General features: G+C 35.4%; 1 protein-coding gene across 2 annotated transcripts in view; it reads right to left on the reverse strand.

The window, feature by feature from the left end:
* ADAMTS19 (ADAM metallopeptidase with thrombospondin type 1 motif 19) overlaps nt 1-19,401 on the reverse strand; it is a 236,414-nt gene that overhangs the window by 178,842 nt on the left and 38,171 nt on the right. Inside the window, exons 3-6 of one of the 2 annotated variants that reach the window (XM_023617756.2) lie at nt 9,579-9,744; nt 3,185-3,357; nt 1,464-1,547; nt 620-777 (exon numbers count right to left, since the gene is read on the reverse strand). In XM_023617756.2, coding sequence (XP_023473524.1) covers nt 620-777; nt 1,464-1,547; nt 3,185-3,357; nt 9,579-9,744 — 581 coding nt within the window. The remainder of the gene's footprint in view (nt 1-619; nt 778-1,463; nt 1,548-3,184; nt 3,358-9,578; nt 9,745-19,401) is intronic. The other variant, XM_070234436.1, reaches the window with a different exon arrangement.

Raw genomic sequence — 19,401 nt, forward strand, 5'->3', positions numbered from 1 at the left:
AGTGACAATGAATTATCATTCATTTTTACTAGCTCTAAGAAAGATAAACTTATGAATAATTACTAATACAGAGTGCTCATATAGAGTATATTGTTGCTCATTACTTCACCTCCTTATAGTTATACTTAATGCTATACCACAAATGTCTGTGAGTAGTATAGACACACACAACGCAGACCAAAAGTAATTAGCTACAGACTTAATCGAAATTTTTTTTCTCAGATGGAACCAGAAAGCTTGTCAATTGCTGAATTTAACATACTAGGTTACTTTACACAGTAATGACTGAGAAACATACAGTGTGGGTTCATAATCTCAAAGTTCCACCAAAAGTCACTATAGATTTCCCTTATCATCATTAATGGCTATGTCTTCTCATCAAAAGTCAAGGGTAAAATTTTTTCAAAAATTAAGTAGCCAAATGCCTTGTCAATATGCCATCCAATATGTGGTTATTCAGAAGTCAGTATTATGAATTGAGGAAGATGACTAATATCATTGTGCTAAAAGTTTTCTGGGACACAAAATCTGGAATAAAAGCACTCTATGAACGGATTAATAGGATTAACAGCTGGCCATGGAATTAGAAATGTCATTTAATTGGCTTTGGAAAATTTACCTTGTTATAAGTATAGCTGCGTCCACTGAAGTCATGTCCTCTCCCCAGCTTGTTGTCATCTCTAAATGTATGTCATTCTTTTTGCCAAATTCTTCATGTTGCCACTTACAAAAACTCTCTAGCATTTTCTCTCCATGGTGCCCAATATAGAGATCTGTCTGCAAAAGAAGCAATTTTACTTCAAGGCAAATTATTCTCAGATATGCAAAAAACTAAAAGCTGAGGTGACTTCTTGAATTGCTAAAGCAGACTGTTGACCATAACATTAATTAGAACCTGGAAGACATTCAGGATTATTTTAGCCTGAGCTAAAAATCTTAAAACTTTGTGAAGGTATAATAATCACAAAATCTGTTTAATGCTATTCTGAAAAAGGAGAGAGGTGCAATGGAATACTAAAAATGTGGATCTTTTCGACTTAAGTAACTCATTATTTCTACAATTTAAGAACCAAGGTTTTCCAAAAAGCCAGTTAAGCAGCATGTTAACTGATGCCACAGAATATTCTCTGTTTCAAATGAATTACAGATAAGAAAAAGTTTTAAAAGTACATGTTTAAATAAGCAAATAAAACTGTCATTAAAAATGACTTTTTAAAATTACATTTTGGAAAGTTAAGGTTTGTTGTCAGGATCCTTGGAAACTAAGAACATTCCATTTTTGGAATAAAATTGAAGTATTAACCAAACTAAAGGCCAGTTTTATGTATACTTTAAGTGACTCAGTGGATATTTCTGGATTTTAAGTCAATAAAAAGTACATCCCTAACATTCTCTTTACTTAAAAGTACCTGAACACAACTTCTCACCCACTTAATTGAACAAAAAACTCAAGACTTTCTTACTGGAGTTTCATGGAGCAGAATAAGCTTTATCACACGAAGATTGACCTGCACACCAAGACTCTTGTGTTGGAAAAGGTTAAAAACCTAAAAACAAATAAAAATAAAAATCCTAAAATAAAACTGGAAACATCTTAATTTTTCTTAAAGTCCAGACATGGGAGAAGTCTCAATTTATTTGAGAAATCTTCTATTTTTTTAATTAAATTATTTAAAAGTTAGTTTAATAAGCAAGAATAACTTAGCTAATTCATTTTAATACCCAGAAATTTAGATCTCGCATTCTGAGATACTTACTGCAACCTTGAGAGTCTAGGCATTTCAGTGGGTGCAGAGGGAAGGTTGGGCTTTCCATGATACTGAAGAGAAGAATTTTAGTAACTAAACCCTAGAACTTTTCTCAAGACCACAAAATGTCAGTGTCCTCCTTTCATCTGAGAAACAGTCCTGCAAACTCAGCCTGCTTTATGTCACCTCGTAATTCATTCCTTAGAGTCTTTTTTCTCTCCCCAGGCTAGCTGCCAAATAGGAACAGAGTTTTCAAAGCTCCTCCCTCCAATACTGCCTGTGAAGACAAGTTTGCAGGTCAGTGTTCCTTGATGGTTTCAGATCATCATTGTAATTGGTTTTCCCAAAAGGCAGTGTATGTAGCAATGCTGGAAAGCAAGGTGAATTTTTTATGTGGTACAGTGATTTTTTGTAAAATTGAGGATTTATTTAATTTGTAATAGAAAATATAAAACTGGCACACCCAACCCATGCTTTCAGAGATAGGACTACTTAGAAGAGGCTGAAGCTGGTAGGCTATGTTGGTCTACCCTACACAGAACGCTGGCGGAGTGTTCAGGTGGTAGCTGAACGTAGACAGAAATGACTGGTGTGGGAAAAATTTGTTCACTGGGAAAACAAGCCAAATGATAGCAAGAAATAGCAAAAATGGGAATTTTACAAAACATATTATATTTATCCTTGAATCAGTGTTTCTGACCCTCCTTTATATGGTAACTGGAATCATAAATGGACATTTGCTTTTGCCTTTTATTTATGTTTATTCTCCCCCAAGAATAACTTTTCACTACAGCTTTCTAATTGCCTTGAAAGAAGTTACCCAGTAGGGTATGCAATTAAGTAAAAGGATCGATTTGGGGGTAAGCATCTATAAGATGCTAGGTACAAACTAGATTTCTGCAGTTCAGAAACTGTCGGCCAAAGTTAGCTTCATGTGATTCAGCTGCGTAAAAATTTAGCTAGTAACTATTAGGTCTTACTTGTCAACCAATATTATATCTGGCATCCATCTTTACATAACTATGTAAGAGCTCAATGGATTACCTAGCTCCATTTTGTTTCACCTCATAATCTATAGTACTTTTGGTGGGTCCATGTATATAAACAAATATTATAACATTTCTGCTAATTTCAACAAATGGTCATTTATAAAAGAGAATGAAAAGAAAGGGCACAAAAAAAGAGAAGACTAATAAAGAGTTTTGCCACATCAAAATTAACAATAAGGGTGTTTTTTTACTAGAAGATGTGAATTATTATTTTGATAGTTCTTTTGCGATGGATCAATTTGGTATACCTAAAATATTTTCTTTACTGATGTCAATAAAAGAAAGGAATAGTAATGAATTAATTTTTAAAGAACTTCATTATACTCACACAGTTCTTCCTTAGAGTTTTCTTGAAAAAATTCCAAGCGCACTTTAAAGTTTGCCTACCATATTTAAGATGGTTAGAATGAATCTCCTGGCTGCATCTGCTCCATGATAGGAAACCATTGCTGGGTCTGCAACCACTACAGTCTCTATGTTGTATTCTTGAGGTAATTTGTATGAATATCGTTTCCCTCTTCCACTTTCTGTTATTTTTTTAGATCTAGATCTTCCTTTATCTGCAACAGAGAAATTAATTTTTAAATTGCCTCTATCTTAGCGAAGTAAACAATTTTTGTTTCTTCAATAATTTTAGAAAATGTTTATTTAATATCAACATGTGTGGATGATAACGGTGAGCAAAACCAAATAAGTTCTCTGCACAGATGGAATCTAAAAGGGCATTTGACTTTAGAGTGCAAATTTGGAGTCAGACAGACTGGACTTCTACCATTTACTAGCTCTGCCACTTGGGAAACTAACATCACCCAGTCAGCCTTAGTTCCCTCACCTATAAAATGAATAATAATAATATCTACTTTCTAGAGTTGTTGATGGCTTAGTAAAATTTCTAGCACAAAGATTGATATAAATAAAAGATACTATGACTTTCTTTTTCAAACCAGTGACAAAATAGAAGTTTTACTTGAAAGAAGTGCCTGAAGTAACTGCCTCACACATCCTAATTTCAGGCAGTTGCCCCTATTACTAAACATTACGCATGGGTTACAAAGGATTAGGTTCTGCCTTCCATCAGAAGTTATGACCCTAGGGCAATAAAGATTCCTCAAACAGAGCCAAAAAAAAGCAGTAACGACAAATAACATATTTATAAATTTAACTACATAAAAAAGAAAATTTCTGCTTATTAAAACATGCCACTATTAGAATGAAAAGCATGCCATGAAGTCAGAGAAGATGTTAACAAAACTTTTCCATAATAAAGAAATAAAAAGCTACTCTAAATCAATGACAGAGCTCAATGGAAAAATTGGCAAAGGACTTCAACAGCCATTTCTCAGAGAAAGGATATATCAAAGGCTAATTGGTATATGAGAAAGTGATTCAATCTCATAGTCTTCACGGAAATGCAAATTAAAACCACAATAAGTTAAATTAATTAAAATCTCTAAAATGGCTAAAATAAATAGATGATTATATCAAGTGTCAACAAGAGTATGGGGACAACTGGAGGTCCTATACACATACCTACTGGGAGTCTACATTAGGATAAACATTGAAATACTGGTTGGCAGTATCCACTAAAGTTGAACATCTGCATATCCAATGATCAACGGTCTAAAATATGTACTCATCAGAAATGCATGCAAATCATATATAGAAATTATTCAAAGCAGTACTATTCTTAATAGTTCAAATAATCATCCATAGTATAATGGATAAAGGAATTTGGGCTTATTCATACAACAGAATGCTACATCGCAATGAAAATGAACCAACTACTGCAATGTGCAAAAATGTGAATGAATCTCACAAACATAATGCTGAGCAAAAGAAGTCAATTACAAAAGAACAGGTGGCGTATGGTTCCATTTATGGAAACACCAAAAACTGGGAAGACATGATGTTAGAAGTCAGGATAGTGAATAACTTGAGGTAAGAGAAATTAGTGCCTAGGAGCGGGCACAATGCGGACATCTGTGGTGCTGACATTTTCTATATTCTGATCTACATGGTTATGTTCATTTTGGAAAAAAATCAGCAGTTGGACACATCACTTGTGCAACTTCCTGTAGGCACGTGGTGCTTCAATAATGAACTTAGGATTCTAACAGCCTTATCAAGGTATAACTCACATGCCACAAAATGTAACCATTTAAGCGTACTATTCAATTAGTTTAAATAAGTTTCTATAGTCGTCCAGTCAACTCCACAATCCATTGTTAAGTCAGCTGTCACGTGTTCCTCTCCTTGCCATTTACCAAAATTCTGTAGATGTCACTAAACTGCTATCATCTCCTTTCCCAAACTTGTACTTGTGGGCTAGCACCAGCAGTTAATATCAAAGACCTCGATGAAGGACAACATAAGAAATTCATTTTATTAGTATCTTGAGATCTCCGACAGTCAGGAATGAATTTTGTAGTTCCTCTAATTGTAATCTCAATCCTATCTACTGTTATATATTAGTATATTGTTACATAAACATATAATATTTAGCAGGGGACATTCCTACAAGTATATGAAAAGACTCATCTTGGCAGGGTGAACACCTAATAAACTGATTACGGGAAAAAAAATTTATATATATCTGGCAGCTCTCCTAGGTGGATATGTCATTGACCTTGCATGTAAAAATCATGCAATCATAGGAATAGAGAGGATGAGATGTTAGGCAAAATATTAAAAAGCAGACATCATCATGAGTAAAAAGACTTAGGGGAAGAAAAGGGAGGTGGTTAGAATTACTCTCGTTGCTATTGTCTGCTTTGGTTGTGCACGGGAAGGATTGTTTAATTTTTATTTTTGAGTGACTGGGTAGATAGTGGGGGATATCAGCAGAGGAGTTTGTGAAGGAAGATGATGGGATCAGTTTTAGATTTATTAAGTATGACGTGCCCGAGAGACATCTGAGTACAAGTTACTAAACACCTGGCAGTCGGGAGAGAAGTTTGGACCTAATCAATGTGTAAGTGAAAGTGAACCCATGGATTTGAATGATATCATCTTGAGAAAGCATGTAGAGTGAGAAGGAGAAAGATAAGGAGGAAGTCCTGGGAAATGCCTATATTTAGGGGGTGGACGTGTGAAAGAAGGCATGCCCATGGAGGAGACAGAGAGGTAAGAAAAATAAAAGGAGAGCTAAAATGAAACCAAGAGGATAGTTATAAAATAAGGGGCTTTTGAATTGCACCAAGAGTGGCAGATAGATCAAATAAGAGAGAGAAAAGTTTGTTTCCTTTATTGCCCCAGCTAGTGACCCAGCTGCGTTGGCCCCAAACTGTTGGTATCCTGCATATTTATTTACATGTTATTGTTAAATAGGCTACTTGAACATTCTAGGTTTCTTAAGAATCTCAATCTTCATGGTAAACTCCATCATACAAGTTAGCCACTGTGTGTGAAAATCACGCATATTGAAGTAATCTTTTTATTAAGCTGCTCCCTTGATGTCTTCATTGTCTACATCAACTATGCTGAGCTCATTCTTCATTTCCTAAATCTTGAGACCATTTTCTACCTATACGCATGTATAAAAAGAGCACAGTTGATACTGCACACTTCCAGTTAGACGAAATTTTAAAATGCCTATTCACCAATGCTCAATGTGTGCTCTCCATAATACCCTCCACACGCTGACGATAATCTCCACAATAGCTATGGATGGCGTATGGAAACTATTTCAGTAGTAGTCTGGTTAAGTTAGCTAAGAACAGTGATGATCTCTATCTCCTGCTCAAATAGACCAGTACTCTTCAATTCTATAAATCTCTTTCTTGTTCACACCGAGTCCTAGACATACTTATAAGTTTATACTGAAATGTAAAGGAATATATATTGATAATGTCTCTTGCCTGCTTAAAATCTTCAAAGACCACATTTTTGCCTTCCAGATAAAGTCTTTGACATAACACACAAGTCCCTTCATTACCTAGTCCATGACTACCTTTCCAGGATGGGATCTCATGTCCATATTGCAGACATTTGGCTCCGGCTCCCTTCGTCAATGCTTTCTCCTGCCTTTGTACTTTTGCATGTATTGCTCCTTCTTCCTGAAATACTCTTTCCCGGTCTAACAACATGCACTAAAAATTTCACATAAGTTTTTCATTTTCACATATAATCTCATTTAATTCTGACAACAGCCCTGAGGTTCAGGGGTATCACTATTCCCATTTTGTATATTGTAATGGAGCTTTCAAGAGATAAAGTAAGTTTTCCAAAGTCACACAGGAAGTGCTAACATAAGGGTGTGAACACATGTAGTCTGACCCCAAAGTCCATTATCTTAACCTGCACACTCCATTCTCTTTTCTCCCCCTAGTCTATATAAGTTTTACTCCATCTTTGAGGCCAGTACCCCCCAATATCAAAAGCTTGAAATTTTGTGTACTAAGCCTGCCATAGTTCTTATCATACTACAGTATAATTAGCTATTTACCAGTTTGTTGAAAATAATACATTGGTGGCCTCTTGAGAAAAGAGCTCTGTCATTTAGCTCCACATCCCTGTGCAGTGACTTGTCATGCTTATGTTGCAAATCAAGAAACTAAGGTTCAAAAGTTTAAGGAAATTGAAGAAGAGTACCTAGCTGCAGTGAGACTGAAGCTATGCCTTCAACCAGGAGCCTCTGACTCTCAATCTCATATGCCTTCCTCTCCTCTATATTATCTTTTAATAAAAGAACACAATAAAGTCACTGTGAAGTATCAAGGTCCCTGTTTAGAAAAAACATTCATGTAATCAATACATATAAACATAATATACCTAAGGCATTAAAATGATGAATGAGAATAGTGCAAGGACCTAGTTGAATACTAGTAAGCTTTACGATTCCATTGTGCAAAGACAAATACTGCAACATGATCCAAATCTGAGTCATGTGTTTAATATGTTAATACATCAGCCTAAAGTAAGAAGGGAAGAGCTATGATAAACTCATCAGCATAAGTAAACTAATATTTTCTTTTATGGATTGCTAATTTTAAAATGATTTTTAAAATTCTAGACCCTTAAAAAGCATCTGAAAATAAGCAAGCTTAGTAAATCATGCAAGTGTTTAATCCACATAGGTCAATTAATATATAACAGTCATGCCTAAAAAAACCACATAAGTTAGAAACTTTATGAGCAATGTTTGCTAAATATGAACCATGTATTTATGCTTTATAAACCTATTAAAATTAAGCATTTTCTAGAAACCTTTCCTCCGTGCATAATGGCACACAAAGCCTGCTTTGTGTCATCCATGTACTCGAGTAATTAGAACAGCTGGAACTTACTATGATTCAAAAGTTGCATAGTGCAGATTTTCAGTATAACTCATACAAGCCAATCTCCTTAAATGGACTAAATCCAAGTTGCTGCTGTTATCGTTTCACAATACAAAAGCCTTTTGCTTGTTCATAATGCTATGACTTTTGTTCAGCTGTTTTATCTCCTTTGTGTCGACAGTTCTTAGAACGGAGAAGAGGAATGTGTCTTTTTTAAATTGACTTGATCTTGCACATCAGTGTGACACAGAGATAGACTCATTCACTTCACCACTTTTTAAGATGATTCCCATGAGTTTTCACAAAATGAAAGAGAAATCACAGATTAATTTGAGATAACTACTTCTAAACAGAAACGTTGTAATTCCTTCTGAATCTGAACACCCTAGACAATTGATGATAACATCCTATGGCCTCTGCATATGTTACTTATTGTCACAATTCTTATACCCAAACCAGCCTCAAATATCATAACCAGTTTTAGAATTTATATCTTGGCACTAACTACACTAACACCTAATTTTAAATCTGCAAGTCAAATTTTAAAATCTTTACACCAAAAATTCTTCAATAAATTCTTAGTTCTTCACATTCTAACTGGAAATATTTCTCCTATCAGTGAATATTCACTGAGATGTCTGAATTATATGTCTAAAACTTTTTCCTAGGGAAACTTCTAATGATTTTCTGAATGTTAGCTATGACTTTCAGCTCCTACTTATGTAACAGAAATCATTCATTTTCGTTACCGTTCTTGCTAATGCCACAAATCTCTGCCAAAGAAAGTAAGGAAGTACACAAAAGAGTCACCCCCATTTTATTTCTGTGAAGAACTGGCAGACAAACAGAGACTAGGATTTGATGGTTGGGAATGTTTATGAGCCTCTGAAACTTCCAGATTTAAGGTATTCTGATACTGAGGATAAAATTCAAAGAAATAAATCTTTACTCTTCTTCCTATTCCTTTGCTAATTTTAACCTTCAAGATGGTTTTTACTTGGGTCAGATAAAAAAAAAAGGAGGAAGACGTTGAAGATTCTTCTGATAAAAGTAAAGAGATATCTATGATGTTCTCAGAGAGGTGACATTAAAATAAGGCCATGAGCTCACAGCATTCAGTTTCAGGAGATCTGCAATTCTCTGTGTCATTTCTATTCCAGTGAGGTGAACGGCATCCCATGAGGAACACTTCACAGTTCGAGAGACATAAAGGGCACGTTATATATCAATCTCTGAAGTCCTTCTGAGTTTCTATTTTTTGATATTTAAATGTAGTACTTCATAGAAAACTAAAAGATAAGTGTAAAATAGATACACGTAATTGTCGTTAACCAAAAGAGATTCCACATTAAAAAAGATAAAGCTAGTGGGTGGATGGAGACAGAGAAAGAGAGGAAGAGAGAAAGAAAGGAAGGAGGGAAGAGAAAGAAAGGAAAGAAGGAGAAACTTTTTAAAAGATTCATCTCACATTGCATATTTAGTTAAGTCCTTTCAGAAGGCATTACCTGAAATGATACCACAGTAATGACTGTGAGGAGCTGATTTCTCTGTGACTTTTTCCTCCATGGACCTTTTCTGCCTATATACACGGTGTGGGTGACCCGTAATGGCCATTGTATCATTGAGCGGTTCAATAAATATGAAGTCCTCATTGAGCTGTATAAATCCCATCTGGAATATATAACATAAAAAGGTATTTAAGAAATACTATTTGAATAAATTAATTTCTAGGTTCTCCTACTTACACACACTCTATTTTCTTTCACATATATGCATACATTCTTCTAGTAAAGCTATTTTAGCAGCCCCACTAATAAGGTGACTGTCTTCCCATTTTATTACTTCATCTTTACGTACTTTATTGCACTAGCATAAACTTCATTTAGTTAGTTTTAGCCTGTGTGGGTGGGAGGCTAGATGCCAGCAACAGATGCACAGTAAAAATTCTGGAATGTTAAAGGCTCACTTTGGGAGACCCATGGGGTCACTTACATGTACAGCATGTACAGAAGAGCAATACAGTTTTTAATTGGGTACATCACATGGTTCAGCTTTTTGACGATTGTTACTTAATAAAGTAATTCATGTAACATATCAAAGCAAATGTAGGAGACATAGCACTGAAATTATCACAACATAACATAACATATCATAACATTCTTAAAGCCTTCTAGTAAGCAATTTGAAAATTTCTGAATAATAAATTACAGAAGAAACGAAGCATCACTCACATAAATAAGTTTCATTTCATACAATGCCATGTTTTCAAAGTTAGCCAATTTTTGACAGAGTGCTAAAAATTGTAAAATATGGTTATGATTAATAAAAAGACCTCATAACAAGTAGGTATCCTTTTATTATATTGAAGCTAAGCCTGGTCATTTCTTTTCTTCCTTTTTTAGAATAGAAATTTGCATTATAACTAGGAAAATATTGCACATGGAAGAACATATGACTGGATCTTTTCAATTTTTATTATCTTGCTCTACTGCAATACACATATATAAAACATATTTGACTATTTATTCTGTTAACTCTTTAGTAAATATTTTTGAAGAAATAATCCCCTAAAACCTGCATTATTTATACCCAACATGCTAATATCAAAGTTCTTATTTCTGTTTTGCATTAACTATTGAAAAATTATGTACGGTTCACTTTAATTTGATCCACATATAACTAGCACAGTAATAATATAATTATTTCTTCAGATATAGTAATTCTTCCAAACTAGATATTAAGAAAAAATAAATCTATGCTAAAAAGTGTATGTTTTCCACAAAAGTATAGAAGAGGTTTTTTGTTTTGTTTTCATTATTAAAGTGTATTGCCTCTTCTATATAGAAAGACCAAGTGATCGCCAATATGTTACCTCATTTTATGCTGTGCAGAATGGACAGTACAAGATACCTTAAGAATAAATCTAAAATCCTCATCAATTTCATTTTATTGAATTTTTATATCACTAATAAAATTCTCAAGTACTATCTATTTCTGTCCCCTTCTCCTCTCTCTCCCGTTCTTTTCCTCTCTCTCTCCCAGTCTCTTCCTCTCCTCTCTCTCTGTTTCATACACACATGGGTGCACACATCATTTGCAGGTGGGAATAATGCAAAATTCCCCCAAATTTTCCCTGTAGCCTAATTTGATGGGAAAAAAAACTGAATATCAAGTATTTTTAAATTTAAATAATAATCATTGAAGATATAGTACATCTACACATGGATTGAGGATAGGTAGTATCACATTATATATCACTGATCCAGATTATGAAAATACAGAAAAAGTTACTCTAATATATTAGTGTGATTCTGAGGTTCAGACAGTATTCAAGGTCACTAATAAAAGAGACAGTGTGGCTGATGATTAAAATAATAATTGCTATGATGCCCAGTTAGAACGTCTCAAGTAAACATACTCAGTTTCTCTAAATCACAAATTTGCAATCTGATACATTCTTTCAGCAGGTTATAAACATGGTTAGAGTTATAACAATAAACCCTATAAAATTTAATTGCATACTATCATAAAATTTAATGACTCCAAGAACAGATTCTGAATTTAAGATTATTTGGGTTCACCACCTACTACTGGCCATGTAACCATGAGAAAGTTACAGCACCTTTATCTGTATAACAGCTTCACTGGGTTGTTTGGAAGATTTATTGTTTAAAGCACATGTAATGCTCTGATCATAGGATCTGATACTGGGGAACCACTCCATAAATGTTTGCCATGATTTTTATTTTAGTAATAAGAATAACCACAATAAATATAAGCACTCAAACATTTGAGTATGGACTGAAGAGCTCAGAGAGCCCAAAGAATCAGTTTGTTCATCTTTGTAACTCCACATTAGCACATTAAATATTGTCTGAAATAAATGATCTTTAGTTAGGATTTGGAAACCTCTTCATAACATAGAATTATCTGTTGTGTTAGGCTTTTATCTATAGACATTTTTAAAAACAAGACGGCTACTTTTAAAATGGAAAAAAATGTTGGAATAAGTATAAATGGTGACTCATCCCTTGAATACATATTTACTGTCTGACCACAGGGTGCCAGATTCAGTTCATCCTGGGGCATATTCAGAACCAAGCGTTCAGTGTTCTCTCTTTACGGAAGGGTTTTCTGAGACCAGAATACTATCCTACAGCACAAGAAGTCCTCTCGTTTAGCTCGGTATCTTTCATGATAATGACTTGTATTAAAGCACAGTTGCAGAAAATCTTGATGTTTACTGTGTCCCAACAGAGGGCTCACTTTTTCCACTAACGAAATAGATTTTTTTATCTGCACGGTGATTTTTTTTTTTTTTTCCTTTTTCTCCCCAAAGCCCCCCGGGTACATAGTTGTATATTCGTTGTGGGTCCTTCTAGTTGTGGCATGTGGGACGCTGCCTCAGCGTGGTTTGATGAGCAGTGCCATGTCCGCACCCAGGATTCAAACCAACGAAACACTGGGCCGCCTGCAGTGGAGTGCGTGAACTTAACCACTCGGCCACGGGTCCAGTCCCTCTGCACGGTGATTTTACAAGTCATGGAGGAACACAAATCCATATTAACCTCTTTGCACAAGTGCCCCTGTGTTTGACGATCCACAATTAGACAGCATTCATTTTAGTGCCAATATGGTCCTTTCAATTTTAGAAAGAAAGAAAAGGCTATTTGAATTAATATGGTAGAATACATTATTTAAAATAAATGCAAACTATCTAAGGGTTTTTCTCCCAGATTGCCCTTTTCAGATTTTTCAAATTTACTTTTAACTATTTTGAGACATTTCATGCAAATATTTGGAAATGAAATTGTTTAATAGTTGTTTCCTACCTTATTTCTGTCATCAGGTGCATTTTCTCATATGGTGGAATCTGCTCTTTTGTTATTGAATGTTATTCTTTGATTTGACATTTTAGCAGGAATTTCAGTATTTTGCAAATTTACCATTACTTAAATAAGTGAAAATAAGTTACCATCCATTTCTTTTCTTACTTGTTCTGATATTTTACTCTTTCTCTATTTAGATGCCTCTATGATTTTTAAAACAACCATTAACATCGATCATGTTGGTATACTAATACTGCCAACAACTTCAAATCAACACATGAAATTTGATTTGGCTAATGTACCTAGATTTTTATGTATTCTTGCTTCAATTCACCAAATACAAATGTTTCATTTTTCAAATTCAAATTAATTATGGCCTATTCAATAGACAAATAAATTCTAAAGCTCTAAGATAAGTGTGACTAAAACATAACTAAAAAATTAGAAAGCAACATGGCACTCTCTGTTCTTGTTCCCACTCCTGCTACGTTAACTACTGCCTCCCACTGCCTCACTTCCTATTCACTCACAGAACTGAAGCACTATTAAAGTTATCTCAAGTTTTCTCTTCATTCTTCCATGCTCCTTTCTGGAAATTTTCTTTATTTTCTAGAACCTTGGTTTTCTAGGTATACTGTCAGTGGACTTGCTGAAGGTATTCATCTGATGCTTAAACTGCATGTTGTGAGTCTTTGAAAGTATCCTACTTTAAAAAATACATGCCATATCACAAGAACTAAATACCGTAAGTGTTAAAAGAGATGAGGAAGGTGGTGGGTCGTTATAATTTCAGGATATGAGGAGAGTCTTGAGGGACAGCAGGATTTGGATAAGACTGGGGCAAGTTGCTCCCTGTAAGAGGAAGCATTATGAACAAGGGCAAAGCATAAGTGGAGTCTAGGGAACAGTTCAGGAAGATGCCTGGCTTAAGTAGAGAAAGGGGAAAATATAGCCAAAAAATAAGAACCCATATAACTGAAAACATCAAATTACGAAGTTCTTGATAGGAAAAGGAAAGTCAATGTCCTGAAGGTCTGAGGATGATTAGTCTACTATCCGACTAGAAGATATATTAGAGAATTAGTGAAATACTGGAAGTAGCACAAGTGTTTTATTTCTAAACAGCAGTAATGGAAGTTGCTGAAAGGATCCGGCTCGTAAAAACATTTTAGACAAATATCTGATGCTCTACATGATCTAAACTTCTATATAAGTTTGGGTTTTTTAAAAGTTTTTTTCTTGTATGGTAATGTTATAGTGTATATCTCATTAAGCAAATAAAGCATTATATAGTTTAAAATGTAACCATAACATGGAGATTCCTCAAAAAATTAAAAATAGAACTACCATACGATCCAGCCATCCCACTACTGGGTATTTATCCAAAGAGCTTGAAGTCAGCACTCCCAAAAGTCCTACGCACCCCAATGTTCACTGCAGCATTATTTACAATAGCCAAGACATGGAAGCAACCTAAGTGCCCAGCAACAGACGAATGGATAAAGAAGATGTGGTACATATATACAATGGAATACTACTCAGCTGTAAAACAGAACAAAATCATTCCATTTGCAATAACATGGATGGACCTTGAGGGAATTATGTTAAGTGAAATAAGCCAGCGAGAGAAGGATAATCTGTGTATGACTCCACTCATATGAAGAAGTTAAAATTATGGACTAAGAACAGTTTAGTGGATACCAGGGGAAAGGTGGGGTAGGGGGTGGGCACAAAGGGTGAAATGGTGCACCTACAACATGACTGACAAATATTAATGTACAACTGAAATTTCACAAGATTGTAACCTATCATTAACTCAATAAAAAAAAAAATGTAACCATAACATAGGACTTAACATAAACCATAATACTATAAGTTTGTTTTATGGTTTATTCAAAAAAATGTCATTTTCAATATGTAAATGGGAGTTATTTTTCATGCATTTGTGTATTTTACCTATGCAGACAAATCTGTATGAAAATACACTTCTGACACTATGTCCTCTTGTCTTATCATACTAAAATACTCTTCCTGACTTGACCCTTTCAATGTTTCCGCTTTATCCTTAATGAAGGATATATAAGGTAAAAGGCCATGATAAATCTTGCCTACCTCTCCAGCTCTATTTTTACTACCTAAACTTCATATATAGCCATAACAAACAAATTTTAGTTGTGTGGATAAATTTTATATTTTAACATATTTCAGAATATGTTGCATGATTTTTAGTTGCATGATCACATCTTGGTACATTGCACATGCTTTTTCCTCTTTCCAGAATGTCACTGTTGATATGAAGGGTCATTCCTTCAAAATCAAGCCAACCCTGTCCTCTCTCCAAAGTAACCACTGCCTCCCCTCTCCACTTCCACAGTGTACCTTTTCCATATTACACTAATAAATCCAATGTGGTTATTATTTTCGTGTCTCTCTGATTAGACCATGAGCTGTCTGAGGGAAGGCTTTGGGCATAGCACTCATCATCATGCCTTCAATACACAAGACCTGGTACAAAGTGGGCACTCAAGGAATGTTGCTTTTAACTCAATGTATTCTTCCTTTTTGAGATAAAAGAAAATATACCGATTCACTGCTCTGAAGAGCATCTATTCACCCTCCGGGGGACTCGATATGGGGGCAAATTACAGTTTTATTTCTTTCCTCTGGTATTTCCAATGTTGTTTTCCTTGTGCGCCCAAGTTCTACCTTTAGGAAAAGCTTTCATGTGACCACATTGCTAACATCATTCCATTTTCTTTCACTGCCAAAGGGTTTCAAAAAGAATCATGAAACTACAATGGTAGAAGGAAACTTAGAAATCATCCAGCCATCACTGGGGTTTTAAAATCAAGAAAACCAAGGCTTAGAAATGTTGCATGACTTGCCTAAAATCACACACACAGCTCATGTGAATGTCAGGGCTAGAATCTAGGTCTCCCAACTTCCAAATTGATTTTTGGTTTTAATACATCACTCTAAATTTGCTTGCTACCTACATTCTACTTAACATTTCGACTTGCATTCTGGTTTCCCCCACTGAGCTCCAGAAATTACTCTGAGGCCACCCACAATTTCCTTTCCTTTATTCTCCTCTCTAAGGCATTGGACTCTTGACCACTTTTCTCTTCCATGAATATTACTTTGCTCTAGTTCTCTTCTTCTCTAGCAACTGTTTCTGTTTCCTTAAACAGGTCATGTTCCTCACTCCACGGGAGGTCTGTGTCAGCAATTGTTCTCTGCATTTATGACTCCCAATGGTTTTATAGCTCCCTTTACGGAGATGATTCCCAAATCCCCCTCACAGCCCACTGCTTCCATTAAAGATCCACTCTCCCTGTCCCTCGCTTCTCATGATCTCACTTCAGTTCTATCGTCATTCTCTCCAAACCAGCACCTCCTCCCTAAGTTTGTATCTGTTCCTGACTCTAATTGTTTTCTAGTTACCCAGCTAAAAAAAGTATATAGTCCTTTACTCTTCCCTTTCCAAACTTACATTAAAATATTTATAAGAAAACAATAATATAAGAAAATAATATGCCTGTATGTTAGACACTGTATATACATTATTTCATTTAATCAAACAGCAAGCTTGGGACACATATGCTAATTTCACCAGTTTCACAGTTGAAAAATGTGAGTTTCAAAAAGATTTATTGTGCCCTAAGGTTACAAATCAGTATGTGGGGAAGACAGGATTCAAACCAACGACTGCCTGGCTTTAAGTGCATGCTGCCTTTGGGAGGCTATCTGAAAAAGGTTAGGCCTGCCATATGACTGTTATTCCAAATAACTCTCATCTTTAAAAAATTTTGCACTGAGGATTTGATGTCAAGCACAACACCTCACAGATGGTAGATGTCCAAAATCTGATATCAATAGCAAGGCCAGGCCCCATCCCTCACAGAGCAGAAGACAAAAATACTGCGTCAGGCTCTGAACTTTATCTTGAGCTGACGGTTTTATGTGATCAGACTTATCAGCTGCCAAAGGCACACTGGCTCTGTGAGTGGGCTGAGGGCTTCATCTCCAGGCCGCCTGCAATGGTGGATGCCCAACAACTCCCCCACGGCAGATCTGGGAGAATATTTCAAGGTTTTAGTTTTTCTTTCCTTCTTCCTTCCTTTTAATTTTCTTTCTTAAAATGTTTTCTGATTATAGAACCAGAAATTTTAAATAGCAGAACATTTAAAAAATATAGTTAAAAGATAAAGTAATCATCCCAAATCCCATCATATAGAATGATTTTATACATATTTATATATTTCTTTTTAGTCTATTAACATACACACATAAGCATATAAGTATGATATACCTGTGTGTGTGCGTGTGTGCCTATATACATGCATACATGTTAAAGGTTTATATTCTACTATATTTTCTCATTTAAGAATAGCTTAATAGCTATTTTCTTTCTTAATAGTATTAAATAATCTTTATAAGCCTGATTTTTAATTGATGAATTAGTTTATACTCTAAATATATCATAATTTTATTAGCTTTTCATTCATTCCATCCTCTATTCAATGAAATGCTTATGAGTATCAACATTGTACAGGCAGAGTTCAGGATGCAGTAGTGAACAAGGCTGGTAAGACCCATCAGCAACTTAGATGCCAAGAGGGGAGACAATGTGCTCTTTATTCAACTAAGTCAAAGTTATACATACAATTGTTCCATAACCATCTGTTAATAAGCTTTGCATTGATGGTTTACATACCTATTTATGTCTGTGTTCTATTACACAATCAAAACCAAGATTAAACTACAGCCTGGAAGTATCCCACCAGACACTTAAGGGCAAAGGCAGGAGCTGAAAGTGACCATCTGGAGAAGAGGAATTAACCCTCTTTAAAGGATGGGTGTGAGACCACAGGGACTGGGAATCTCTGAAGAGGGAAGCCTCCCAAGAACCCACAAATGTGGCCCATGAGAGAAAGAAGAGTGTCCATTTTAAGCACCTGCCAAACACAGAGCGCAGCAACAGCATCCCATGACACCATCAGTCCCGTAAGCACTCTCCCCCTTCTCACCTCCCTTATAGGATCAGTCCTAAAGGAGCCAGAGATGCCCAGTGCACTGAGCAGAAGGAACGAAAGCTCTAGGTGGGGAAATAATGAGGACGCTGACTCCATTCCCCCTTCTTCACTGCCTGTCATTAGCTCTAAGAAAGCCTGAATGTAGAGGGGGTGTGGGACACAAATTAACTTCATGTGAATTTGGATGGTTTGACAGACAAATATTTTAATTACCAAATAGAGACTATTTGTGACTAACTTTGCCAGGGGACTTCTCCCAACCTAAGAGGGAAGAACACCAGACAGAAGACCAGAAGGAAAAAAAAAAAAACTCTAGTTTTTTTATGATATACTTGAGTCCTGTTTAGTCAACGAAAAGTTATACATGTATAATATGAACTCAGGTGCCAAGTACTATGAAGGGGTTAGAAAGCGAAGTGGGGATATCCTTTCTGGGTGAGGTGACATCTGAGCAGAGACCTAGAGTATGAGAGACAGCCAGACTAAGGTGTAGGGGGAGAATATTCTGGGCAGAGGGAGAAACAAAGACCCTCAGATAGGAACAAGCTTAGCACGTTTAAAGAAAAGCAAGGCGAATGTGGCTGGAGCAGAGTGATACATAGGAAATGACTGTCAGAAAGAAGCCCAGGGGCATTCCACAGCAGTGTCACTTATTTGATTCATATTCAGTAATAAACCCTGATGAAATCCTCCTTTGGCTTTTAGACCATCTATCTTTTCTTGGACACTGGTTACAGATTTTACTATGGGATGCTTCATGATGGCCTTCTGTGTTATGTTCTTTCAACACAGTCTTATTTTATCTACATAATAATTACACAGGAACAGATTTCATTCCTACAAATGAAAAAATATGCTTTCTCTCCCATTTTCTTGAAAACCACCGCCCTCTTTTAACTTTTCCCCAAGACTTGACAGAGATATGGATTTAAAAACAATTTCAAAAATGTTCCTTTTTAACTCCATTTAGATAAACAACATTACAAGTATGATAACAAATAGAAGCTGTTCTATGTTGCAGAAGTAAAAAGGAAGTGGTAAAAACTGGTAAAGTGGTAAATGAACGCTCCGTCCTAACATTTACTTATCCAAAATGACTGATATTTTCGTTAATATGGTGGTTATCTCACTTCTCATTTTATAGTCTAATTTTTGCTCATATCAAGAAGAGCTATTGATTTTCATATACTTTCTTGTATCCATTCACTTTACTGTAATCTCTTGTTGCTTATAAAGATTTTTTAATTAATCCATTGGGATGTCTATGGATTCTCTAAATATGCAAAGAGCGAGTTGAGAAACAGGGAGCAAATTCAGTTTTAAATCTACTTCTAAGTTTATCAACCTGTCTAGACGAAAGCTATTCTGTTCCATTGTATCTCCTGATGATTATTTACTGTTCATTACAAATGTACTCACTAAATACCTACCATATGGCACTATGTAAGGCATTGAGGATTCAA

Source organism: Equus caballus, chromosome 14 (assembly GCF_041296265.1).
Source record: "Equus caballus isolate H_3958 breed thoroughbred chromosome 14, TB-T2T, whole genome shotgun sequence".
In the NCBI taxonomy this organism is placed as follows: Eukaryota; Metazoa; Chordata; class Mammalia; order Perissodactyla; family Equidae; genus Equus; species Equus caballus.